The following is a 27,837-nucleotide window of genomic DNA, read 5'->3' on the forward strand; positions in this document are numbered from 1 at the left end:
CCTGTTTATTCCAATACTGTCCAGAAGGAAATAAACTACATTGTATTTTAAACCATATTTTGGAACTGGACACTGTAGTGAGAGGGATAAGAAGAATGAAAGCCTTAGAGTAGCTCTTTGTTACTGAACTGGCCTGTATCAGTACTGTAAAGCAGCATGCACATGCTTCGTTGATATGAGGGGTAAATGATAATGTAATGCCCCTTGGAAAAGTCAGTGTTTTGAATGAGAGAGGAACTTCTCAGGACCGACATTTAACTAACTTACCTTTTTAAATGGCAGGAGGATGTTGATTATAGAAAATCCATTAAATGAATTCTACATAAATATTCTATTATTTATGCCTTAAAAAAATTCTTGTAACTGTGTAGCCAAAAGTGATTTCTCTGCTGAACGGGGAAAAAAACCAAATCTAGTATTTTAACTTTTCTATCACTTTTCAGTTAGAACATTTTAACCTGATGTAGCTGAAGGTGTTTGTAGTTCCCCGAGTATGGCGTTGCCTTAGCTTGCATTTTCATTCTAGGGAGGGGTGGGGATGGTCTTGGAATTGTGTGATCAGTAGCACGGTCCTGATGCAGCTGGTGTCAAATATTTTATGATATTAATCTAAGATAAATGACTGTACAGTGATGGCCCCTGTCTGCAGTGAATGGATTTTTCCTGTTGTCTTTGAATTTGTTTTTTGTCACCTAGTTTTTCTTCCTTCCCATGTGAACATATGCACTGTGACAAAAAATAAACTACAGTCCTCTCCTCGGCACTGTCAGCTAACATTTTTTCTAGATGCTGTGTTGCCAGCTTTTGATGTCTCTCTTCTTCCAGTTGCACTGTTGTCAAGGTTACTTTGAAGAAACAAATCCAAAACCAGTGAGTTCATTGTCTTGTACTGAAAGTTTTGATGAGGAAAAATGAACCGAAGGGAGTTCAGCTGGTTATCTATATCCCTGGTGATAAAGAGTGGTTGAGGAAAACGAGTGGGGAAGCCATGCAGCTGATAAACTGCTTGGCTAAGGAACTTTTCCAAGACCCTGGGCAGTGAGTTAGACCAGGCTAACTGATGAAAGGCTGGTAGCACTTTTCTTGCCTCAGGCTTTGGGTCTGTATAGTGTAAGGTCATTGTGTGCTGCTCACGTTTGTTCTAGGAACAAAATGAAGCATATAATTCCTTGCCTGAGCTGCTCATTGGCCAAAAGGATTTTGTCCTCAAAGAGAAAATAGCTCCTAAGACGACTTTGATTGTAAGTCTAAGGTATAGATATGTGGAAAGGAAAACAAAAAAGTTAGATGATCTGCCATCTCCTTAACAGATTGTGAAGACTACCCTTCTTCTGTCATGACCTTTCCATTGATTTATTTTTGCAGTAGACCTCTGATAATAATTTTATCTCAGCGCTATCATTTGCTTAGTGGCATTAGTATGAAACTGCTAAATTTGTACTGACCTGTGGCACTTTGAAGGATTGGTCTCCCTGAAATGTAACCTGTCATTAAAGTTGTTGTGATTTTTAAATTTTTTTTAAGATTTGAAATTGTAGCAGCTTGGCGCACCAGTACTGAAATGTAAAACACACATCTGTAGATCTTGTTGTGGTTTGAGGTTCTAGAAACATGAACACTGCCATTGATTTTCTGGCAGACTGCTAACAAAATAATTCTTTTGTTGTGTCAGTCACTTCTTCCTGGTGTTATTCATGGCTATTGCAAAAGGAAAAGCTGTCTCTAGAGCGGCAATCAGTGTCGGTGTACAAAGTGATCACAGAGAAAAAGGAAAACAAAGGGTATGTTTCTGTATTCAAGAAGGTAGAACTTCAAGGAAGGCTGACACTAAGGCCTTTCTGAATGTGGGAAATAACTTCAGCAAAACAAACAACCTAGAGAATTATTAGCATTTTCAAGTGGGGGACTTGGTGTGCCAGTTTGTTTGCATATTTTTGCTACAGCAAATTGATTGCAAAAGTGATGTGACATAGTATTACAGCTGACATAACGGCAGACATTTCTGCCTTCGTGAAACCTTCTTTCACAGTGCAGTCTAGCTTTCCACTGTAATTATTCATTTTTTAGCATTTCATGTCTGTGGTGTACTATTAAATTAAGTCAGGCTAGAATTTGTCAAAGCTGTCAACCCAAATGTAAATTTTTACCTTTCTCAAAACTATTACTCTGTACGTTGGTCAGTCTGCTGGGGACAAAGCAATGTCCACATGGTTTGAGATTATTAGTTCATCAGTAGTGTCTCAGCAATGTAAAGTATCTGTATTATAATGGGATAAAAGTTGCCTTCTGAGAGAAGGAGGACTCTTGCATTTTTGTGCATGGTCATGAGGGAGATGGTCTTAAACACTTGAGATGTTTCAAGAATTTTCTGACTTCTTTCATGCTTCAAAAATTCAGTAGTTGTGTCAGACCAGGTATTGATCCACAAAGCACAAATTTTGACTGCTGGCAAGGGACCATAATGGACTTCCATCTGAACAGCTGATCGGTTTGTGTTGTTTGGGTTCTGGGCAAAGTTGTAACACAACGTGATTCCAGGGTTCTGTGGATTGAGGTAGAAGAATTGACATGTACAGGTTTACATTATTTTCCATGTGAGTTTTCAGGCATAGTGACTCCAGTTATGTCTGTAGTTAAGACTGTCTTAATGGATTGAGGGGTGCTGTTTCTAATCCTGTGCATGAATTTTTGCCTATATACATGTCATAGCTCAACACACAGGATGTCTGGTCTTGTGTTATAAATATGAATATTTCAGCACTTGTGGAGATATAACTGCTACACGCTGCTGACTAGCCCAGCATTACATCTTAGGCACACACGGTACTTTTGCCATGAGACAGTGCTGCTTCTGCTGTAAGATTCCCACACTTTGAATCCTTAGGAGCCTTCCAAGATGTCTCAGAAAAGAATGAATTTTGGTTTATAGATGTAAAGCTGAGTTAGACACTTTCTGTACAGTTGCACCATCTCCACAGCTAGCCAGCAAACATCATAAGGCAGTAGCCGCAAACGGCTCATATTTCTGCAGATGAGACGATGAATATGGAACACACTCTATGCTTATATGGAAAGTATTAAAGCTGTGTTTCATTGAGCCAGACTTGTGTATCTGAAATTTTATTCACTGCAATACTTTGGTATTTGTATTAACTTTGGCAAAGTTAACCGTTGTAACTTTTTTCAACTCACTGGCAGGTCTTTTGTGGTGGAGTGTATTCCTATAACACCTCCTTTTGAATTGCTTAAGCACCTTATAAGCACAGAAATGAAAAAATTAAGAGATGTATAATTCTTTTGTTGCTTGTGTAATAATAATGAGACTATATTTTGAGTACAAAGAAATGCATTTTAATCTTTGTGTCTGAACTTTCATTCATAGACTGATCACTGTGTATGCACAGATTGGAGAGCATGCGTGTGTGTGTTTATATCCACAGGTGCACACAAATCTTTACCTCTTTCAGTATTATATGAGTTTTAGATGGATGAAACAGTTCATAAATTAACTTTAATTTGTTATAATTTTAAAAAAAGTAAATCTTGTTCATATGAGACATGGATAAATACAGCTTACCAAATTATCCTCTCCCCTCATCTAAATTCACTTTTTGTATCATTTTTCTTTGAGCTAGGTGAATACTGTCAGATCATGCCAACCCGGGAGTTGTTCTAAATATTCCAAGGTTATTCCTGCTCCTGTTTTTTCTCCATCTATTAAAGGTTTTGCCCTGTGAGAAAGAGATGTGATTGAGTAGTCATGAGTAGAGCTTTGGGTCTGCTGCAGAGCCAGGCGTGAAGATGGATCTGGATTTATCACTGTGTATCTGCTTTTTTGTTTGCCCTCTGCCCTACATTGTTCTCAAACTAATTAGTTACAGAACTAGGTAACTTATGAGGTCCTTTGTGATAAATATACATGTCATAACTTTGGACACTATCTGTTGCATATTGTTTACTCTAGGATATAAATGCTACTCCTACAGTAGAGGAATACAGAGAATATGGTTCCCTTGTACATCAGAATCTATGTACACATATAGATCCATTTATAAAACTATATGTAACTATATATACTTCAGAAGTCTTAGTGAGCATGCTATTTGCCCCCAAGACCATGTTGGAAAATGGCCAGTGTAGGCATGTTTGAAATGGTAATATGACATGCTATCATATATTGAGCCATTTCTGCCTTTATATGTAAATTATGTATGAACAAATATACATTATGGATGTGGATTCTGTATTGCATAACACAAGGTTCACAGCATGAATATGCTACTATTTTTCATGTTTTGAAAATCCAGGGTTAGCTTTATTGGGTTAGCTCACAGCCTTCTCAAAGGTAACTCAATTTAAAGTGTTGGTGTTGTGTGTCTTAGGCTTTTTCTTCTTTCAAGTAATAAGAAGCACTAGTTAGAGAAGGAGGATATCATGTTGTTCAGTAATCACATTATTTACAGAAACAATGAAGTTTCATGGGGTTATAAGTTACAGAACTACAAGGTAATGGAAATTTTTTTCGGTATCATTATTGTTGAAAAAGGGTCACTGCTAGAGCCTTGGTGCCGTAGTGAAAGAAGGGGCTACAGATTGCAACAGCTGTTCATAGGTTTGTTTCAGCAGGTTTGACTGTGGTTTGGCTTGGTATTGGGGGGTACTTTGCAATTACTGACTCCTAGGCTGAGGGCCAGTGAGGAGTGTTGAATATCCACTACCTGCTCACGCAGCTATTTAAATGCGTACAGATCTGTATTTTGAAATGTAGGAACTGTGCTTTCATGTCTCTGCAGCCAGCAGCTAAAGTAGCGTGCCTTCCCTCTTCTGGTACATTTTTGTACCATAAAGATCACTGAAACCCCAGTTTTGTTTTCAGCAGCTGGATGACCCCAATACAATTTGCAAAAATAAAACCCAACTGCATAGAGACCATGGGAGTACTGCTAATTGAGGTTGAGTACCTTTAGTACTAGAGGCTGACAAACTTTTGTTTCCCTTCCTACAAATGCACTCACTTCCTTGATTACCTTTAACATTCATATATATATATACACATATATATACACATACATATATAACAGTGTATATAGGCTTGTTGGCAGAAAAGTAGTCTGCATGTTGTCCAACATGGGACTTAAAATATTGCCTGTATCATGGCCAACATGTTTGTTACTTCTATGCATGTGACTTAAGGACTGGATCATGCTAGAGAAACAGATACATTGTACTCTGTCATTTCATGTAGTAAAATTAAACTATTTTAAATTTTGAAGTAGCCAGCTAAGAATATTCTGTGTTAGGCTAGAAGTCCATGTGAGGAGCTGTTCAAGGAGGGTGTGTATAGGTGATATAAGGTACAAGGGGATGCTATGCATCCTCCCAAGGCTCTACAGTCTGCACTCTTAGCTCTTACTGACTTGGAGCTCAGATTTCCATCTTTATATGCATCTTCCATCAGACCGTCTAATTCATAATCGACACACATAATGTAGCTTATTTTATTCTATGAAGTTTTCATCACAGAAGTTGTTTTCTGGCCATGAAATTATGATTTATGACTAGTATGTTTTATCTTGGGGAAACTGTGGAAGCAGTAGAGAAAATCAGTAGATTATAGAAGTTACCCAAATGGATAAACTGCACAAAGTGTAGTGATTTAAATAGCTATCAATATGTAGTGTCCCCAAAACCTACTGCTCCTCTGAAAAATGGGAGACATGTAGAGGTGTCAGCTATGTGCAACTTAGTTTGACTCACAGTAGCATTGAAAGCATTTCTACTGAGAGATGGCAATTAGCTGAGGGTTTTGTCCAAGCGGATTTCACATTGTTATTCTATATCCTAGGTGATGCTAAGGCTCATATATCTCTTTTTCTGGATAAAGAATAAAATAAATAAAATAAATGTATTCTTGTGTGCTGGATGGCTGAAGTTGGGATACATCTGTTGTCAGCAACTTTGAAACTACAAAACTTTCACTTAAGACCCAAAACAGAAGAGGAGTTTGGTGGAATCCAGCTCCCCCTTTTGGTCCTTGTGTTTTATTCTTTTCCACGTTTGCAGATTGTGTTGGGTGGAGAAGGAACTCTGAAAAGCAGAAGGTAGTCCTTTGTATATGTGCATTTTTCTTTCATACTCAGCGAGTGATCATGTTAAGAGTATGATAATTCACTGTCTTCAAATTTCTGAAAACTTAAGCCTTGGGGTTTTTTTTTTCTTTTCTGTTTGATTGGTATATGTATTGGTGTTGTGAATCTGAGTTGCAAGTTTTATACAAATGCTCACATTTACAATTTTTTAGAAATAATCTTCTGAAATTATTTTATTCCATGAAGTGTTTTCTCACTCTCCTTACTTTGTGAATAGCTGACAAAACTTGAAAAACAGCAACAAAGAAAAGAGAAGACCAGAACCAAGGTGCCCTCTGAGTCAAGTAGAGAAAGAAATACCCCTCGTAACAAGGATGACCCCAGCGCAAGCAGTGGAGCAGAAGGGGATGTGTCTTCGGAAAGAGAGCCTTAGCTCATCCAAAGCAGGTGTCAGGTTTGGCTTTTCCACTCCTCTGTAAAGCTGTGTCCTCCTGCTTGGCAGTCTCTAACCCTGGGTGCTTTACTGAAGCAACACATGCAGAGGGTTGCATTAGAAGTGCTGAAAGGTGAAATTCTGATAATCATGCTGGTGGGTTACCTCCGCTTCTATCTGTGGTCGGTACAACAGAATGTAGAAGTGGGTGAAAACCTCTTCCCAGCTGTGTGCTTGGCTGGAGGTGTGTGTCTGTGAGTCTGACCCAGCCACGACTGTTTCCAGGTTGACTCAGGAAATCCAAAATTTTGGTCATATAACACAGCAGTGTCTTTAACTCAGAATCCTGTTTCATATTCTTCAGAGCAGAGATACATGGTTGTGTTTCTCTCTCTGTCTTTACCTAGCAGGCAGGTCACTCTGGAACAGCCCCCACTGTTTGTAATACCCAAATAACACATAGTCCCCAGCAGTGGAAGTGGAAAACATTTTAGAGGTTGAAGACAGGCCAAAACTGCAACTTCATGTCATGGTTCCTACCCCTCCGTCCTCAGTTTGTTCTTTCCCAGGATGACTTGACAACAGGCTATTTCATATACCTTCACCATCTAATGAGAACATCAGGCCAGGCATTGTGAGAGCCAGACTTGCTGCTTGAATTCAATATGAGAACTGGGATTTCCTCTCCCTTCAGGCAGTTGACCTGCAGGACACGCCTGGACCGGAGTGAATTGTATTAGACTATCTGAATATAGACCTGATTCCTTTTTCATGGATTACCTACATATGTAGATATGTATTTATCATACTCTTCCAGTCAGTTTTAAGTTTTCAGGTAACAGATTTCCTTGACTTCCATCCCCCCTGCAAAAGCTACATTGCTGATTTTGAACTTTCAAACATGTCCAAGCTCTCAAGAAAGTAGTATTTCCCTGATCTGTACATGGAAGCCCTGAGCTGGCTATGCAGTTTAGTTATTAACAGCTTTGCAAAGTTAAGGTCTTAACCTATCTCTCATTTTGCCATCCCTAGAGTTAAGTCTGGCTTGTGATTTATACAATTCAATATCATGCATTGCTTGGAAAGTTGTGCCTTTTTTTTTAAAAAAAAAACAACCATGAATTTCCCTAGTGGTTAGACATTGGGGGATGATTTCTGTTTTATAAAAGTTCATATTATTTGTGTGGTATTAATATAAATGAATTTGCATAAGGCATTAAATAGATTTCTGGAAATACGCTAATTTGTTGTGGAATGATCTGGAAGAAGGGATCAAAGAAATTCTCAAGTCCACAGGCTTTTTTGCCCTGGCCTCGGGGAGAGCAGCTTCAAGACTGGTGTGAAATGCTTCTCTTCATTAATTGGGTTGCAGTCAAAAGTGGATTGTCATATCATACAACAGCTGGAATCACACGAATTCTGCTCTCTTGCGCTTTATGCTTGGTGTACTTTCCTGTTTTAATACTGGAGATGAGCATACACATTGGGAAGGAGAACATGTTCTTAGAAAATAAAGAGAGGATGTACTATTTCTCAGCAACTGTTGGCCTTGCTGCTATGCTACAGGAATACAGCGTTCATGGAATCATAGAATCATTAAGGTTGGAAAAGACCTTTAAGATCATCAAGTCCAACCATCAACCCAACACCACCAAGCCCACTAAACCATATCCCCCCCACTGTTTCTGGGTTGTGTGTTGAAATAAGAACATTTCAAAGAGCAGGAGTTTGCAGGCCTTCTAGAGTGCTTTGGTCAGTCTGACCTTTCCAGTAGCACTTGAATTTCTAGGGAGCTGAACATTTCTAAAATGTGATATACTGATAGCCTAGCATTATTTTTCATGCTGTTACAATAAGTAAAGATACTTTTCTCTATGGGATTTGAAGGAATCCTACCGTATTTCTATGCTACTTACAGTAATTAATGTTCCTGTTTGTTTGCCTTCCACAGTTTCTCACACAAAAGCTACAACTGGATTCTAGAAGAGAGACCCAACAGACATTCACCTCAGAACCACTCTTCAATGACTTTGGAAAAGAATGGAAAATGGGAAAACAGAACTAAGACATTAGAAACCTATATCATTCTGTATTGAAACAACCAAAGCAATGCTATCAGATTCAGTTGTTAATGTGTAGTATCAGTAGTAAAAAGGACTTGTAACATTTTTGTGTATGTGTTTTCACATGACTGCTGAATAAGGAGTGACTGTAGGCAGATTGTAGCAGAACATTCACTATCAGTACATAAGCTCCATTTCAAAGATAAATCAGGGTTTTTCCTTAAACTTACACTTGAATTCTGGAAATTATCCAAGCAGGCTTGTATTTTGAGTCTCACTTTATGGTGTCATGTGCTACCTGTTTCCATGGCAGCGTGTAGATCTGTGTATATTTTGGTATATTGTTCAGCGGCTACGTAACACCAGGTTAGGCAGTCCAGTCTTTCTGCATGGATTAAGTTATTAAAAGGAAAGATCATCCGCTAGCCGTTTATCATGTGGAACACATCTGTCTTGTAAACTTTTTTAAAAACAGAAAAGACTTTATTAAACAAATGATGCTAGCTGAGTGCCTGTTGGTGTTTGTGTATTGCATTCCCTAAGATACAGCGATGTGTGTAACAATGCGAGTGACACAGAGCAAAAGTTACAAGCCAAGAATTACCTATTATTGTAACTCATCCGCCTCTCCTTTGGAGTTTGGAAGTCAGGTTGCTGACCTGAAATCTTTGGTCTTTCCAAGACACCTAAGTCCTTTAGTTACTTTATGGTGGCCATCAAAATGCCACAGCAGCTGCTCCACATACTGCATCACACGCCTGCTGACATTTCTGTCAGATTCATCAGAGGCAGAACAGCATTTCGAAGCTGCTGGCAAACAACAAGAGCTGAGAAGCAGCTGCAAAACTGCTCTCCCGTGGGTGTTAAAGCCAAGGAAATTTTAGGGGGAATGAAAGACTGCAAATCATTACTCTTTTGACTTATTTCAGAGGTGGTAGTGGTACCTTTTTTACAGGGTATTCTCCAGGCCTGCGTTGCCCTTATTGGGCATATTATTATATAGTCTTCACTAGCCGTCTGCCATGGCCGCCATCAGAGCCAGGATGCTTACTGCACTAGAGCTAACTGATGATAGTTGTTCTTAATCCAAATGTGTATCATATTTACAATGCTGCAGACCATGCAACTGCTGTGGTGTTTTTTTTTTTTTAACTTTTCTTTTGTAGACTGCTTGTTTAGTAAAGTATTGGTCAAACCAAGACAGGAGAGTTTCAGAACTGCACGCTGAACATGAAGCAAAGATTTGGCAAGCCACACACCTGGCATTAAAAGAAGAATGATGAGTAGCCAGAATAGATTGAAATGTTACACTTAGTCTTGCCTTTAAGAATTTACATAATTTTTCTTATGGCTGTTAGAGGCGATTTAGTTTGCCTGAAGTCACAGCCTTGTCGCAAGCAGTGCTTTTTCATCTCCAGGTACATGCGTTGTGTCTTGTCCCTTCAGAGTCTCCCTTGCCTGGGCCTACAGCCTGATAGGCTGTTGTCAGATTAGTGTTTAACTGGCTGCAAAGGGCAAATTCAGTCAGGAAGATAGCAGAGTGTCAGGTGTTGACATGGCTGTTGAAGAACAAGCCCTCAGACCTATCTCATCTAGCTTAAGTGTCCTGCTTGCTCCAGCATCTTTGAAATCTTGTCTTCTGCTCTGCAACTTGTACTTAAGATGAGGGCATGAAGAAAGTCCTACAGCCTCTTTGCACCCTGAAAGGTAAGGTAAGTTGGTAGAAGCTAAACTACAAAGAATAATAAAGATTGAAAAGAAGAAGTGTCATAAATATGTCTCGAGGGAGGCAAGAGGTGATATTCCAGTTGTGTTTAAGCAGAGGTAAATGGCAAAGAAGTGGCTGTTGGCCAAAGGTGGCGGGAGCCTGTTGCTTGGCTCCCTGCTCAACCATGCTTCCTCTGAGTGACCGGACTACATGGTCTTTCTGAGTCTTGTTTCTCTAATCAATAGGATTTTCCTGCTTCATGTGGGAGGTGTGGGGATAAGCTCACCGTAAACTGGGATATGGTCATGGTCTGTGGTGATGGAGGCCTGGGAACTGGAAATACCCAGGAAAGCCACATGCTTCAGGCAGACGCATCTTGTCCTATGCCCAGCATATTTTCATGCACGGTATGTTTCGGGACTCAGAAAACCGCAACCAGCCAAGCCCACTTCGTTAAAAGTTCTGGTTTTATTAATGCAAGTTATTGCCCTATTCTACTGGCGGAAAAACCTGGGAAAGGCTGCTTTTCCAAGTGCAGTTAAATGGCTTAGAAACACCATATCTCTCCTGTGGCTTCTCCTGCTTGTAGTGGGCTATAAGCAAAAACTAGGAGACTTAATTTTCCTCTGCCTGGTATTTCTTAGGCTTGGTTGGTTTCTAGTGCCTTGGTGAGCTTTTGCTGTCTGTGAAATAGATGAGGTTTTTAGTTGGAAGGAATGTTCCTTATTTTTTCCCTAAATGCTGAAAATGACCTTATTTAACAAAAAGGCGTGTTTATTTCATATGTTTATAAAAAGTTAAGGGACACTATTAATGAACGATAAGTTGCTATTCATTATTCTCCTTTCTACAGATTTAGACTTACAGGCTTTTCTCCATTTCCCTGTCCCAGCTCACAGAGAAGTTTTGCCAGAGTTCGTTTCTGAACCCCAGTGATTTATGGGCTAGAGTCAGAAGGTGACCATCTAAGAGGCCAGGGACAATGTTTGCTCACTATAATAATGCAGCTCCTGATGCAAAGACCTTGCAATGTCTGATCTCCAGCTGCACGCTGCCTGCCCTCAGGTTAAAGTTCTGCAGGCAGAACTTGTAGGAGGGACATTTTGGGGGGCGCCCCAAAATCAAATGTCCCATGGCCATTTGTCTTTGTGATAATGCTTCAAGGGTGCTGGTCGAGTCTTTCAGATTCCTTTCCGCTTCCTCCTGTGCTGGTGTCTCTTTACTTTGCACTGTCTCATGAACTCGGGCAAAAATTATCCTCCTCAGTGAAATGCCTGGGGAATCTCTGAGTGCCATGAAAATAATAAAGATGACAAGTGAGGGTCAGTATTACAGTTTTCAAGCAACAAAACCTCATTAGTCTATTGTTTCATTGTGGCTTCAGTCGTTCACAATTCAGTATATTTTTTACAGTCTCTGTATACCTATGGTGTGGTCAACAAATGATTCTGCCTTGTTTAAGAAACAAACACACATAAAATTACAGAAAACATTCTTGTTAGGATTTCTGCAAACACTTGGTAGCGTTTGTATGTGAGCAAGGTCTGCAAGAAAGTTTTGTTTTCCCATTTGAAATTCCCAGCAGGTATCTGGGAGACAGTCTAAATTTGAATATAGATTTTTTCTGTAACTATTGTTTAAAGTATTAGCTAAAAAGGGAGTGTCTGCAAATCATTCTGGATTGCAACTCTTACTTAGACAGTGTACTGCAGGTCCTATTTTTCTTCCAACCTTATTTTCCCCAAGGAAATCTCTCTGCTAAGCAAAAATTATGGTAGGACTCCTTTGAAAATTTACTGCTAATTTTCATTGACTGCTATAGCCAGAACAGACAATAATTATAGCAATAAAAAGTGTTTTGTAGGCGTTTTGCAGCATCTCCATTCAGATACTGAATCTATGGGCTATGTTGCTTTAAAAAGTAGGATTTTAAGAATGGAACAGTCTGAATAAGTAATGCTCCTACAAAGCTATTTGGAAAAATTATTGGATTATTTTAATTTGGTGTGTAAATACAAATTAAATAAAGGCAAAATAACATGACTATTGATGTAAATGCTCAGCGGATAAGCTCACACTTTCCAATTTTAGAAACTAGTGTGGATAATGAATTAAAAATGGTCTGATTTACAGAGATGCCAGTTCCTGGAGAATCCTTGGTTGAACATGTTGGCAGTAGCCCCCTCTGTTCTGATCTGATGGCTGCGTAATGACGGGTTTCAGTCTCAATTTACTGCACTTTGCTAAAATATACCTTCCTGTGGTTCTTCCACAGGACCAGGGGAGTTTCAGTCCATTGCAAACCATGCTTCAACAGCATGCCAAAAATAAAGTCTAGCACGGCTGGATAGTGGTGCAGGGAAAAACACTCGGGTGCACTTAGGGGCTTGCAATTAAAGCAGATGATTGCCAATCCTTTCAGTAATCGCAGTGCTACCGATGGACCCGAGACAGAGTCTGCAGAACAGGAAGGGGAGCAGAAATACCTCTTCATGGTGCGGTACGGAAAAGCATAGGGCTCTAAGAAAGAGGGAAACGTGCTGTGCCGGCAGCCTGGCTGTTCCCGTTTGCCACCCAGCACCCTCGCTCTGACTAATGAAGTTTCCATCCTGCATCACTTGCTCAGCAAAGGGGAGCCAGACCTCCCAGAGCAGGTTTTCAGCTGGTGCCAAGGGTCTGCTCTTCCCTGGCCGCTGGTCCATACCGAGCGTTGTCCTTAGAGAATGCCCATTTTCAGTTGATTTTGCACTTGTGTGGTTAGAAATGCTTAGCTGTCAACTCAGCTGCTTGCAACTATGGACTCTGCAGGCAACAAAGGTTTGGTGACAATTAAAAAAGAGCCTCCTAAACTTTTTACGTGTATTTGGTTCGCAGTGAAAGTGAGATTGCAGACCCCTGGCAGGAAACAGATGGTGTGAAAATACGAACTAGTTGTCTGAAATAAGGTGTGAAATCCTAAGGCTGGTCACTTTTCCATAATCTGGAGTACCCATTCATTTCCGTGCCAACCTCAATTTTATCACAAGTAACACTATTCCCGATGCCATAAAGAGGAGAGTGCCCTGTCTCCGCCCTGGTCCGTAGTTTGCCAGGCTAAATAAACCATCCCCGTCCTTCCTACGCAAACTGGCTTCCTGTTCTCATGTTCACCCTGGCATAAATAGCTCCAAGCTGAAGTCTTTTAAAAGGATGAGGAGTCAGGCTGAAGCTTGAGGGGTTGATGAAAATGTCCCTGTCCCTGAGAACGGATCATGTAAACTCTGAGTTGCAGCTGACCTTGGGTTCCCACACCTAGTGCAGAAGGGCTAACAGAGCAGGTATAAACCCAGCTAGAAAACCACCCTGTTTCCCTTGTAACTATGGCATGCAATTTATTGGCACGTGGTATTTTAGGAAGCCACAGATGTAAATGGGGCTGAGACCAGAGCAGCATAGCCGTGGTGGATACGGGATACCAGGGACCAGAGACAGCCCACAGCTTAGCGGGGTCTTGAGCATCTCTGCTTGTGCCGGCTGGGACGAATGGTGAGGGCAGGACATCCCCGCGTGTGCCACAGTCCTCCCATGCAGGTGTGCGTGTTCACCGCAGCCCCTCGAGAGCAGGATGTGCTGCCGGACACTTTTAATTTTGGTGCGGACTCACCAGCTCGATGTTATTTGTGCCTGTGCACCCCTGTTAGCTCACATTCCTGTCGATGCTCTGTGCTTGTGGTACCCCTTGCAAGGACCTTTGCCAGGCCTGCTGATGCCCTTCCTCGAAAGCTTCCAAGTTTTATCACGTGCTGCTCAAACAAATCACTCCCAGTGTTTCAACAGAGACGTGATGCAGTTTCAACACAGTGGAGACAGCTTCAGCATTTAGGGTCAGGGTAACATCAGTGAAACAGCAGGATTTCGAGAGAAGGAGACAGCGGATCCGTGGGTGAAACACGAGTGACCTGAGTGAGGAAGTCAGCGGTGCCTGCCCTGCTCCCCTGCCCATCCCTGCACTGGGCTTTTGGGGGGCAGAAATCGGGAACGCAAAATGCCTTTGTCAGGGCGTTCTCCCACGCTGGCTCTTCACAATTCGCTGAAGGCTTTTCATCTCTAATTTGTGTACGCTCCATGTGTATTCTCGTTAACCTACTAGTCTTTGTTAAAGGAACGCCTGGTAATGGTAATTAACACCAAGAGCTTACACAGGCCAGGCTGGACCAGGGAACGGTCCTGGGGTTGCGCTGCTGGACACCCAGCGCTACCAGCCAGGACTGCCGCGTGAGCGGCTGCACCGGTGCTCCGGAAGTGACACAGAGGGATGGTCACAGCCCTTGTCACCACTGCAGACACTCGCCTTTACACAACAGATGTGTCTTGGTGGATTTGCTGGTGGCAAAACCCTGAGGCTGAACCAGGATGTTACAGGAGGTCCTGTCAAGAAAGGTGTTTGTTAATGAAAAAATTAGTGCACACATGAAAAAGTAAATCTGAGACTGGTGCTTAAAACAAGCTTCGTGAGTACTGTCAGAGTTGCTCATAAACCCTTATACTGCTCAAGTCTCAACGAGATTGCTGAGTTACAAGTGCCTGTTTTGTGGTCTGCATGTATTATTGAGTCACACAAAAATATACTGCAAATATTCTTATAAAATATGTATTGAATAAATGTTGCAGAAGGCGCTTGTGTACTGAGTAAATATTTTTTCAAAATATTCACGTATTTTATTTTTCCATGCTAATTTGTTTCAAAGAGCTCCTCTGATTTAATAAATACTTTAATACTTGCAGTCAACAGTATCTGAAAAGGTTGTTGTTCTTCATGTGTTTAACATCATACCCACAATGTTTTAGAGCGCTCCATTTATTGCATTGACAACAAATATATTGTAATGTTGGTGTACGGGGGGTGCGGCTCAATTGCAACGTAAAGAGAGGAGATTTTCTCCTTGAGTTAGAGAGTACTTTGCTATCCGTCCCTATTTAGTTTATTTTCCTCTTGTGTTTAGGTTGTCTGGGGGATGTTAACCAGCGCCAGCCGAGGTACGATGGCAACCTTTTTTTCCTGTTAAGAACTGGGATTCATTTCATAAGGGTGGTTGCAAAGCTCGTGGCTCTATGGAGCAAATACGTGTCTTTTTATTAATCCTTTTGCACTAACACAAGTGCGTGCAAAAGACTGAAGTACTTGGGGGCGGATAGTTCATATGGTAGGTGCTACTATGTCAAGGCTGAACCTGTCAAAGACTTCCGTGGCAGCTCTTCTAAAGCTTTGAGTGTATTGGCTTGCAGTAACAGAAATGCCAAGTCATTATGCAGAGAGGTTAAGGTATGACGTCGCTGGCGGGGCCGGAACACGGATGTTTGTCGCTTTAATACTTTGCCCACGTGCCACCAGGTGTCAGCAAAACCTAAAAAACCGAAAACCCCTGCGGTGGCTTGAGCCGCCTTCCTCCTTCCTTAGAGGAAGACAATGATTTTGGCGATAGTTGTTTTCTTTAAAGCGTGTGTATTTGCGTGTTTGTTAGTGGGATCTGCGTCCTTCTCCATCCTGGCGCTCTGCTCAAAAACTGCAGACTATCACTTTTTTTTTTGTTTTTTTGCATGTTCATGATAGGATCTGCATGACGTTTGTCCAAACCCCTCGGCCTCGAGAGAAACCGCCGGGGGAAGGGGCAGTAACCGGATTAGAGGCGCCGGGCGCAACCTGTTACCATGATTTACACCGCCCCGGTGCTGGCACCAGTATTTTCTCTGCTACCTTTGCGGAAGCCTTAGGCTCTGAGTTGTCTTTGGTTGAAAGCCAATATATATAGCACGGGTTTAAAGGCAGGCGGTGTTTCCCCTGAGCTAATTCCGACTCTTAGAAATACCGTAACCGCTCCAAATTATGACTGGCAAATTACCTGCTGATGAAAATAGGAGTATGCCTTTGGAATAAAACCAGAATAAGGTTGCACTCAAATACGTGTGTACAAGTTCTCTGTTAGCGGAGGAGGTTGCCTTTGCTACCGGTAGTCTTTGGACATTTTATTTTCCCTCTGCTTGTGCCAGTACATTGGAGTTTAAATCAGGCTACGGATATGTCTGCGTTGTTGCTCGGGAGTTTGTTTGTTTGAGATGCCCTCGCTACTCCGAAGCCAGACACTCTTTGTTATACAATGGATTGTGTCTGTACGTAGAGAGAAATAAAAGGCTCATGATAGCTGCAAATCAGTTTTCTTTAAGTGCTTTTTTTGTTTCATCTGGGTTAGGAGAATATGAGGAATGTAAAGAGCTAATGCATTTGTTGTTAATCCTAGCATACACTCACATTTTGGAAGTTATAATTTCAGGATAATACTTCAAAAGGATGGAATATTTCTCTCTATGAACACTTAATTGCTGTGTTCTTTGCTTTGGGATGTTTTGTCATGGTGTCACAAGGTTGGGGTTTGCTATTCCTGAAGCAGGCACAACGAGCCGTCAACCGAGTAACATCCTCTGGTGTGTTTTAGGGCAGTGGAGCAGTGTGGACAGCAACCTTGTGAAGCCCAGACCAGCCGAGGAACTCTTGGCCAATGTGGAATATTTCAAAGAATTTGATAAATGTTCTTAAAAAAGCAGCCTGAACAAAACCCCCAAACCTGCTAAAGTTGTTTATGATATGCTAACGCATAGTGAGGGCTGCATGAAAGGGGAGGGAGATTGGAGCAATGCAGATGTTTATTATTTATTAAAAAGAATAACAATTAAAAGTTTAAGTTTTAGGGAATTTGTTGGAACATAGCCAGTGGGCTTCATAACTTCAGGTGCCCACTGCAACTGTCGAGCAGTTGTCTGCATGCTGCAAAACTGCCTCAGTGTTTCAGGGGGAAGAGACAGGTGAGAAACTCAGTTCTATTTTCACCTATTTTAAAATAGCTAGATTTTTAACAGGTCTGACTAAAAATTTTATGCCTAAATTTCCATTCCCCCAACACTGGTTTGGGGAAATCCATGTTGCTCTGCTATAAAAACTGTTTAGAAGTATTATGGATGGTAGTAGGAGGAACTGTATATTTTTCATTATATTCCTTTGTTAGAAGTAGATTTTGCTAACCAGAATGTTCCTACAAATAGTTACGGTGAAAATGTAATGCATTATTAATTAAAAATCCATAAAGAAAAATGATCAGAGCATTTATGTCCAGACTGATGTCCTCTGCCCAAGAGCAACTATTGTTGAGAAGTTCGCAGAGCATGTAGTTGTGTGCTGATACGAAAACCATCTTGAAGACCAGCACTGTACATTTTTGCAAGAATAAAAATACTGAGATTAAAACTGAAAGTGATTATGTTGAACATGGTTTAGGAAAAAGATTTCAAAATTAGCCCAGAAATAGTGGCTACAACCTCTTAATGTCAACTTCGAAACTTGTTTGCCGTTGTCTGCATTGGCACTTGTGTGCCATGAACACATTGTGCTCTGTGTTTGTGTGGTTTCACTTGTTTCTTCACCTGTATCAGCTCCAGAGACCTTTCAGGGTGAGTAGGATCTCAGGCCGGGAGAAGCGGTGCTGCTCTTGATGCAGGTACTGCTGTTGGTTATAGAATCATAGAATCATAGACTATCTCAAGTTGGAAGGGACCCATAAGGATCATTGAGTCCAACTCCCTGCTCCTCGCAGGACTACCTGAAACTAAACCATATGATTAAGAGTGTCGTCCAGATGCTCCTTGAACTCTTGACAGGCTTGGTGCCTATTTGTTTTGTAGCGTATAGATGCCTGATACCTAGTCCTGGAACATTCAGCAGAGAATCAAAGCAGAAGTTGGTTTAATTATAAATTGTTTTAAAAAAAAGAGATATCAAAAAAAAAGCAGGAAATATCATTCAGATCTCCCATGTGAAAATGGACATATGAAGAATTTAAACTCAGCCACCTAACTTGCCGGTTTGCTTGCTGTTAGGGAGTGGCAAGAAAAGTTTTCAGAGGACAATTTCTATCTTTGTCTGTACCTTGCACCTGCTAGTGAGAAAGTGCAGTTCTGTGCACTTAGCAAATAAGTGGAAACCCACCACAAGAGATACTAATCTCCTTGGCAATTCCTGGCAAAGTAAATTTTTTAAAAAATGTGCACTCGCGACACCAGCAGCAATCAACCTTCTGTCTGTCACTACAGGAGAACAAGGAACGTGCAGAGGATCCAGCCGAACAAACATCCAGGCCTGAGTGAAGACCTTCACTCCCTCTGAATCTCAGGGCAGCCAACCCGAGCAGCCTCTCAGTACGTACGTCCGATTAAACACAAGAACACATATTTTGAAAGGAAGAAAAGGTGTCTCGGTGAGCTGTTCATCTCTAGCTACAAAGGTGAAGAATCTGGAACATTATACATTATAGAGGCAAAATGGCATCATTTAAGGAAGGAAGAAATTGTGGTACAGACATAGACTTCTCTTAATCACTTGAAATCTTGCTCACCCTGTGATATGCAAGTGCTTTGACGGTGTGAGGCTCTCATATTCAATGCAGTCTTAAACTGTCCTGGCAGTCTTTGAATGCTCATGTTAATTAGAATATTACCGTCACTGGTAACTCATTTCAAGGAGTATATACTACAATCAAAAACTAAGCATTTTTTCTTGTTATCTTACATACTGTAACTGACCAGGCAATTTGTGTGGTTTTTGCATCAACTCGTAGAATGAGATTTATGCACAAGTTCTCATCTGAAATTAAAAGAGCATTTAAACTCTCCGATCTATGCTGGAAAAGGCAGAAAGATTTTGCATGTCTTAATAGGAGGGCAGTCAACATCTTTTTTTCAAGTACTTCGTACTTGAAATACAAGTATTTGTAAAGATAAACACAGAATAGATTTAACTCCTGTTTTATGCCTTGTGCCTTAAAAGGAAGGTCCCAGATGCATTGATTTTGAGTACATTTTATCTTGCCTTCCAGCATCCTTTCTTTCCCCATGATCAAGGTGATCGGCTCCTCTTCCTCCGTACTGCTGCACCTATTGTAGTCCCACGCTGAAAAGTGGAACCATCCCACCGGGGCTCCCGCGTAAGCACAATTTTCAGCACAGCTTGCAAAGTGGGTTTTGTGTTGGTTTTGGAAATATTTAGAAGGATATAAAAATAAAATAAAAGGTGCTGTGAAGGAAGAAATGCCACTTACTTGTGCAGTCATGAATCATTTTGATGCCTCAGTGGGGTAATGTGGAGTGAGGGGAAAAGGAAACAGCTGGAAGGAAGCTTGAGTGGTATCTGTGAGGTTTTTCTTCGGAGGGAACCAAGTGGAGTAAAAGATGCCTCATGTATGAACTTAATGTTTCTAGACTAATGGCCATGTGCCCAGTACTGCCAAGTGTAAATGCCGTAGGAGATGAATTAAATGTGCTATGAGTGTGTTCCCAGAACGGCCGTTGCAAATAAGGTAGAAAAAACACTGACCCATGGTCTGAAGAAGTCTGACATGGGGTCTGTAGATTGCCCATCTGTTAGTCTCTAAATGTACATGTAGCAAGAATTTGGGGCATCAGCATTTCTTAGCATCTTGCTGGACTGCTTGTTTAATGCAGTGCGATAATTTTCAGCAGTGAGTCCCCGGTAATTGTATGTTCCTGGAATGTAACGGTTGAGTTTTGAGGTTTGTCTGCTGTGCCATCTCTGCTCCTCTTGTTATACCTATTTTATATCAAGTCCCAGCCTTACTTTGGACATGTATGCTTCCTGTGGATGCCTAAAATCTGGTGGCGAACTGCTGACTCCTCAGTGATGCCAGGGGCATGAGGAAGAACATACATAACCTGACCTTTCATCCACAGTGTCCTGTACACATTCTGCTATTGTTCTCCCATTCAGAAAGCACAGGAGATGCTGAGGAAGGCGGGAGAGCCTCTCGGGCCATGGTCTTATTTGTATGATAATGATTCTTACTTCTAGCTTTTCTGGTCATCTGATTCAGTTCAGTTTTCTTGCGTCACCAGAAAGTCTTTGCCTCAAAGACTACTTTTGGTGAATTCCTTGCTGCTTGCTTTGGCTGCCAGTATTTTGAGGCTTTTTTTCTAATATAGACACTTCTACTAGATTTTTTCCCCCCAAAACGTGTTTATATAGATTACAGAAATTCAGCACACCAAACCAAAACTGTAGTTAGCTTTCTACTATTTTAACAGTCCCATTAATATATTAGTTTTCATCTATAGTAATGCATGCTAATAAGCTGAGGTACAAGAAAGATAACTCTTTGCATTGTTGGAGTTCACAGCATTTTAAGACAAAGGTATGTCTCGTGAAATGGTGTTTACCAGTGACGTCCAACACGGACTTCTTACAAGTCCTGTTGCTTTCCACTTTCAGGCCTTATGAAAAGCTCCACAAAGTTTATTAAGCTTTATGCACCAACAAACAGATCTTAAATTTGCAAAATGCAGAAACATTTAACATTCACAACGTCTGGCAGGGTGAATCAGTAATAGACCTAATGAGACAAGGGTCTCCCCTTCTTTCAGTGATCACTTTTTGGGGACTTAACAGTTTGCGGGTTTTTTTCATATATTGATTTATATCTCAATTTATATCACTAAGCAGATGTAGTTACACATCTTCTTTAATATGAAGGTAAGTAAGGAATCGTTTCTAGTGCTAATAGGACTGATTCTGTGCTCACCACCTACAGTGTAAATCAGAAGTAAACCCCTTTGTTACCTGCAGTTTGCATGGGCAAGATCTGGGTCGGGCGCAGTGGTCGTGAGGAAGCTGGCTGACCTGGATTGTTACTCACGTACATATTCAGACCATTGTATCCCACCCATAAGCCTAAGAAAGTTCCTACAGTTTCAAATTACTCTTTACACGGGTCTGACAAAATTCTAATTAGTCAGAAAAATGGCATTTTCTTACGAACATGCAGAGGTAATGTTCTTCTAAGTACTTCTTAAATATCAAGTGGTGAGTTTGACACTAATTCTGACTGCTTTGCCCAAGGTGACTGCCTTTTCTTATTTGTGGTAGCTTCCATGTATAAATGTTGGGGGGGGGGGGGGGGGGGGGGTAGTGAGTGTCTTTAAAATAATGCCTTAATTCCGAGGGTAAGAAATTAGGTACCGATAAGTTTACTTAACTTAAGACTAAACTCCTGGAGAAAGGGGAATGTACTTGTCTATTCTCCGTTCACTGACCATACCTTAATTTTCCTCTCAGAGCCTGAAATGTTCTGTCCTGTCCCTAAGGAATGGTGCAAATAATTTTTTTCACGTGAAACACAATGGAAGGCAGGGTGTACGCATGTTTGATTTTTAGACCACACTACAAACATCCTGGAAATCAGTGCTGTGTGATCATTTAGGGCAAAGTAGTTTTGATTTTGAGAGGGGAGGATAAAAGCAGAAGAATTACGCTTATTGCAGCAAGAATTTAGTGATGAAACCATTGAGTTGTACACTGAATTCTTTTAATTATATCAATTATATCTCCTTAGTAAGAATGCTTTTTTTTCCCCCCTGTTTTGTCTAAATGTGCTGAAAATGGGCATGCAGGCATTGCAAAGGCTCTGCTCCAACGTGGAGTGAATGTTAATGGACACCATCCTCGGTGTGGATGAAATTCTTTGCACCAAGCTTCATTTCCAGCAACCTGTAAATCTGTTGTCTCATTTCCATGTACTGCTGTACTCTGAATGATAATTTGTATAGTTTTTGCGTTGTTATCAGGTCATTTTTTTCCTAACCTATCCTGACAGCCATAAGGCAGTCTAAATGCTAATGGAGTTGAAATGCACTAAAAGGGTGTATAGAGACTACATCAGCTGTTAGGAAGCAATAATTATTTAAGTATTATAAATATTGCATGTCCTTATGAGTTCATTTATTATATTTGGGAAGGGAATCTGTTATGAGATTTTTTGAGAAAGAGTTCTGTTCATTATCTCTTCGTAAGTGAGATATATGACCTGTTTCCAGAACAGAAATATATTGGCTTATTGGTTCTAATAAACTAATTCAATTTCCATTTCTATTTATTGGGTAAATGAGCAAACGTGAAAAATAAAATTAAATTTGTCTAATTTGTTCCACCATTAATTTTTCAGGTTATATTTAAAGTACTGAATATATTGCATTTTTCTGATTTCTGTTTGGCATATGTGGGAAAAAATAGGTTATGTCAGTTCCCCAGTGTTTTTTAAGAGCAAAAATATTTATTTTAGGGATACACTGAAAAAATAAAAAATAATCCTGGAGAAAGGCACAAGCAAGGAATGTGAGGATGATTTTGAATTACACCTTTGTTGCTGCTCAAGCTGGAGAATGTAAGAAAGCTTCTATCCTATGGTAATGGTCATCACTCGTTTAGCTTGGGTTTTTAAACTTGCATTGAATTGTCATCGGATACAGTTTTAGTTCTACTTTTGGAGATTGTAATGTCAAATTTAAATATTTTCAATTTAATTTTAGTTGCGAGCAGGCATGAAAACCATTATTAATTATTTAAATCTTTTTCTTTCAGTAATGTGATATATTGTCCCTCAAGTAATAGCAAGACATAGCAAATCAAACCTGTGAATAGATTTAAGTCCAAATTTCACAGTATTATTAACCAGCCTCAGTAGCACTAGCAAAGTGGTTTGATTCTGATGACGTTGCTCCTATAATAGGATATTGTTCACTGAAGATAATCTCTCTCTGGTCCTAAAGTGACAGCAATAGTTTCATTCACATGGACATATAAAATTTCTTAAGTGCAATTGTTCCTTTCAACCAAAATTAAATGTATTGCTATTAAACCTGAGGGTGCCTTAACCTAACCAGAGAAATCATATGAACTGGCCTGTCAATACTTGTGGGGGAAAAAAAAAAATATATATATATACATGTATGTATATATAAAAAAAAGCATGTCAAAGAAATACCATCCACCCCATTGCCTTTCCTCCAGCATGTTTGCCAGCTGTTTATCTGCTGTTGCCCTGATCTTTCAGGTGACTCCTGGTCTCTTTTCCTTCACAGCAGAGGTAGAAAACCACACGTAATGCTTGAGTAGGATTGTAGAGAGTAATAAGCAATTAATATGATTTATAGTTCCACTTCTTACGTATTTTTTTATTATTAGCGTACAATACACTGCTAGTAATTTGCTGCTATATGAACCTAACAATCTGTCGGCTGAGGAAGATCATTGGCATATTGAATAATGGCAGTGTCCTCTACATGGAGAAAGTGGTTCTCCGCTGTAGTATGTTATTTTAGAGCAATTTTAATAGTGCAGCATAAATAACTAATACCTAAGGGTTACATTTTTTCGCTGCACTGCATTTTTTAGTATGTTGTGATTACGTTTCAAACTGGGTGATCGATATGGTGTGTCTTCAGGAGACCATTGTGCTGGTCTGAAGCAGGTGTACAGCACTAAATCTCCTTTAAAATACTGTTTAAATATAGTTATTTCCTATATGGAAAAGAGGAAACCTGTCGCTACAAGCCACATATATAGAGGTCAGGAAGATCACTCGCTATACTGATATGTCACAGCAGTGACAGCTTGAACAGCAGCCACCTACTACTGGTTTCCTTATTACTACAGACAAACTGCCAAATGGTGAGGTCACTCTGTGAAGTCACTAACTACTAGTTAAGAGCAATTTATTGTTTATTTTGTGCTGTGTGATCTACCATGCAGCATATTGGCTGTTCTGTCAGGTACAAGCATCAACTGCCAAGCCAAGGAAAAAGCCGCTGCCCTACGGAGTGCGGCACGGGATGACCATGCCAAGGGGCAGGTCCAGACCTCCCAGACCCCTGCTGTATTTATAGATGTGCCCAATCCCTGCGAAATAAGTACTTTTTGCAGCAGAAAGCCAGGAGTGGAAAGCAGTTCCCAGAGTAGCAGGCCACTTGCACAGGAGCCTCTCCCAGGAACTCAATGATTTCACAGAGATCAGAGAATCATTAAGGTTGGAAAAGACCTTTAAGATCATCAAGTCCAACTGTCAACCCAACACCACCATGCCCACTAAACCATGTCCTGAAGTGCCACATCCACACGTTTTTTGAACACCTCCAGTGATGGTGACTCCACCACCTCCCTGGGCAGCCGGTTCCACTGCTTGGCCACTCTCTCCGTAAAGAAATTTTTCCTAATATCCAATCTAAACCTCCCCCGGTGCAACTTGAGGCCATTTCCTCTCGTCCTATCACTAGTTACTTGGGAGAAGAGACCAACACCCACCTCACCACAACCCCCTTTCAGGTAGTTGTAGCGAGCGATAAGGTCTCCCCTCAGCCTCCTCTTCTCCAGACTGAACAACCCCAGTTCCCTCAGCTGCTCTTCATACAACTTGTGCTCCAGACCCCTCACCAGCTTCGTTGCCCTTCGTTTGCCTGTGGCTAGCAGCAGTTAGGAACAAAGATATTTAATACAGGTTAAAGATATTTAAAATTGCAAAATAATCAGAAGATGCTTGATTTTAACTGCCAGCAAAAGGAGATCATCAGCTGAGCTGTCACTGAAGCTGTGTGTCAGACTAAGGACTCTTCTCAGGCTGATGAGGAGGTCAGGCTGCAGCAGATATTGAGACAGATGATTTTTTTTCTGCAACTTTTCAAGAATGAAAGATGGGTTGGCAAAGTTGTCAGTACTAGAAACGTCCTTAAATCAAAAATTGTAGCTTTTCCAACGATACGTAGCTTGCAATCTCTGAGCAGCATCAATAAATCTGAGTATGAAAGGAACCGGTGTTTGTCCACTAACCTTTGTTAGCTAGGAAGGATGTGATGAGAGAGATGAGTTATGAAATAAGATGATTTTTCTTCTTCAGTATCTTGGTGGGCACTGTTGAACAGAAGGTAATACTCATTTTGTCTGCAGCTCACATGTTCACTTCACCTCGAAACTCCAGAGAAGCCTGAATCTAAATGTGTGCCACAGGCACCCAGTATTGTGTAAAAGGGCTTGCTGGGTAATATCAACTCTCTGTCTCTGGTTCTAATTAAAACACATTTATTGCTTGCCTACTTAGAATAATGGAACACAAGACTTTAGAGGCACCTGAATCTGTATGTGGCAATGTAATTTATACAGCCAGTCAGCAATGTAAATCAGTGCCAAAGCACACTGTTATGAGCATATTATTGAATGATAAATGCTGTTCTTTTAAGTGAACTCAGTAGTCAAAAAAATAGGTAGGATTTTGTTCTTAAGGGAGGATTTTTGTTCTCAATGACTGCATGAGAAATGACCAGAAAATTAAAATGTAGTTTTTCCATAATGCCTCACAAATAATTAGTGATTTTAAATATTTGCAGTGTACTGGAGTTGCTAATGCTGATGGGATCTGTGAGAAAGGAGCAGACAAAGTGAGCACCAAGTGTTCAGCAGTTTGTAGTGATGACAAAGAAAGTTTGGGAATGTTACTTAAGGAAGGCCTCAAAAGCGCCTAACCTTTGGTTGCAGATCACATGCTCGGGTGTGTGGTTTTCCAAAAAGAGTAAGCTTACCTCTTACATTTTGAAATTATTAATAACTGTGTTGGCCTTTATCTTACTTTTTGTTTGTTTGTTTGTTTGTTTTTTGTTTGTTGTGCAGAGTTTTCCTGTCCTTCTTCCTTAAATCTTGAGATGACAGAGTTACACCTTTAGTACCTGGATGATGTGTGGGGTTGGGGTCACATGCAGGAGCTAAACAACCTTGCTGAAACCTCTGGGGAACTCAGCTCTTTGAAGAGGAGCCTTGTAGAACATAATTTGCAGTCTAGTTTTTGTGCTTTCAGAAGTCCTCATCAGCCCATCTCTGTCTTCTGGGAACTTGGCTTGATGCTGTAATTGAATCAAACAGACTCTTAATTAGTTAGATTCTTTTCAGTAAGGATGACTTATTGGAAAATACTGATTTACTTTCTCTGCCTACCGGTGTTGTGCATGAAAACAAAGCTACATAAGATTTTGACATACTTTTATAACTAAAGTTTCCCTCCCACACACGTTCCTACCTTCCCCGCTTCATTGTTCTTGCAACAAGACCACCATGCCATGCAATTAGAGTATCAGTTCAACACCATAGCTCTAACGAGGGCTTGAAATTATTGAATGATAAATTCTTTTAGATCACGGCCCAAGTCATTTTTTGAATGGCATGTGATGCATCCCTTCTATACCACAGAAAATAAAATAATTGTTGTTTTATAATGCAACGCCTATAGTCGCAGAGGAAAAATAATAGAATGTAAAAGCCTTACTCCTGAATATACATATATACATATGGTAGGTCAGTAAGCTGCCTTCATGTCCTTATTTTTGACTTTTCCTTTAGTAATACAGGTTGCCATTCCTAACTCTACAGGAATTAATTCATAGCAAAGTACGGTATTGTTCTAAAAAAATTATGTTACTGTCACTGATCTCTCCTTGTCCTCCTACCAGGTTCAATGCATAAAATATTATTCAAAGGATTAAATATTGTCACAGCTCAGATCAAGAGGTAGGATCAAATCGCAGCCACTGCTTGGAAGTTTTGAGCTTTACATACTGTCTAGAGCTATAGCATCAGTGAGTTTACAGATTGTGATGGTGACTTGAGTCCATGCATGTGATACTGCTTTGTGCTGGAAAACAACAGAGAAATCAAGAACTTTTATGCGGTAGAGAGCAGATTTGAAAAATACTTTGTTTTTGGTCTTCGGCTACTTATGTCTTTCATTTAATATTTTGCCAGAATTCAACTGAGTTCACCCTTTACAGACAGTTATCCTCAGCATTATGAAGTAGTAGGAATGGATAATGTGCCTCATGAAGGAAAACATCTTCCTAAAGGTTTTAAAATCTTTAAACTCAAATTCTAATACAGTATCTCATGAATTTTTGATCGCAGTGAATTTAGTTCATCCCTCATTTATAAAAAACCAACAAGTTATCCACTTGATCCAAAAAAATAGCTCCCAGGGCTGGCTTGCATTTGTGAATTCTGATTTCAGTGTCTTGTTTTTTCTTCTTGTCTTCCACATGTGACCGGCTCTGAGTTCCTTTATTTAAGGAAGAAAAGTCACATTAAGCAACATTTTAACAGTTATTAGATTCCAGGACATTTTTACCTTGTAAAGCTTCTTAGCCAAAATAATAAAATCTAAAGTGAGTGCCTCTTGCAACCTGACTCCTAGAACCAAGTGAGGCCTGAATACAATAGACGTGGAGAAGCTATTTGAGAAATAACCTGGTACGAGAAAGGTCTGTTCTCATAAAAAATGGTGGTCTTGCGGTGATGCACTTCTTTTCCCTGAGGAAAGCCTTTGAAAGAATTAGCGTGGCTGTGATATTCTTTGCTGAAGTTTTCAGCTGCTTTTGAAGTTTCTTTAGTGGATGTGGGTATTGAGTATATATTGATCTCAAGTGTTAAATGAGGCAAAGCACTTACAAATAAATGTTTGCAAAGTGATCGTATTTCACTCAAACACTCTTGAGAATTACCTGCTAATAATTAATAGGATTGCACATTGTTACAGCTGGTTTAGGAAGTATTTTAAAAATGCTACCGTGTTGGCCATCAGTCTAGGGATGGTATCTGAATTTAATAAATAACCTGCCAGTTTTGCAATTTTTCTGAGGGAAAGA

General features: G+C 40.4%; 1 protein-coding gene across 1 annotated transcript in view; it reads left to right on the forward strand.

Annotated features, from left to right (window-relative positions):
* The window catches only part of DTD1 (D-tyrosyl-tRNA deacylase 1), a gene marked incomplete at its 5' end in the record, with an annotated part of 24,374 nt that extends 15,281 nt beyond the window's left edge, over positions 1–9,093 (forward strand). The window contains 2 exons of the mRNA XM_010284944.1: positions 6,367–6,543; positions 8,474–9,093. Coding sequence (XP_010283246.1) covers positions 6,367–6,522 — 156 coding nt within the window. The remainder of the gene's footprint in view (positions 1–6,366; positions 6,544–8,473) is intronic.
* Between the last annotated feature and the right edge of the window lie 18,744 nt (positions 9,094–27,837).

This window comes from Phaethon lepturus, unplaced genomic scaffold (assembly GCF_000687285.1).
Source record: "Phaethon lepturus isolate BGI_N335 unplaced genomic scaffold, ASM68728v1 scaffold14954, whole genome shotgun sequence".
Taxonomy (NCBI): Eukaryota; Metazoa; Chordata; class Aves; order Phaethontiformes; family Phaethontidae; genus Phaethon; species Phaethon lepturus.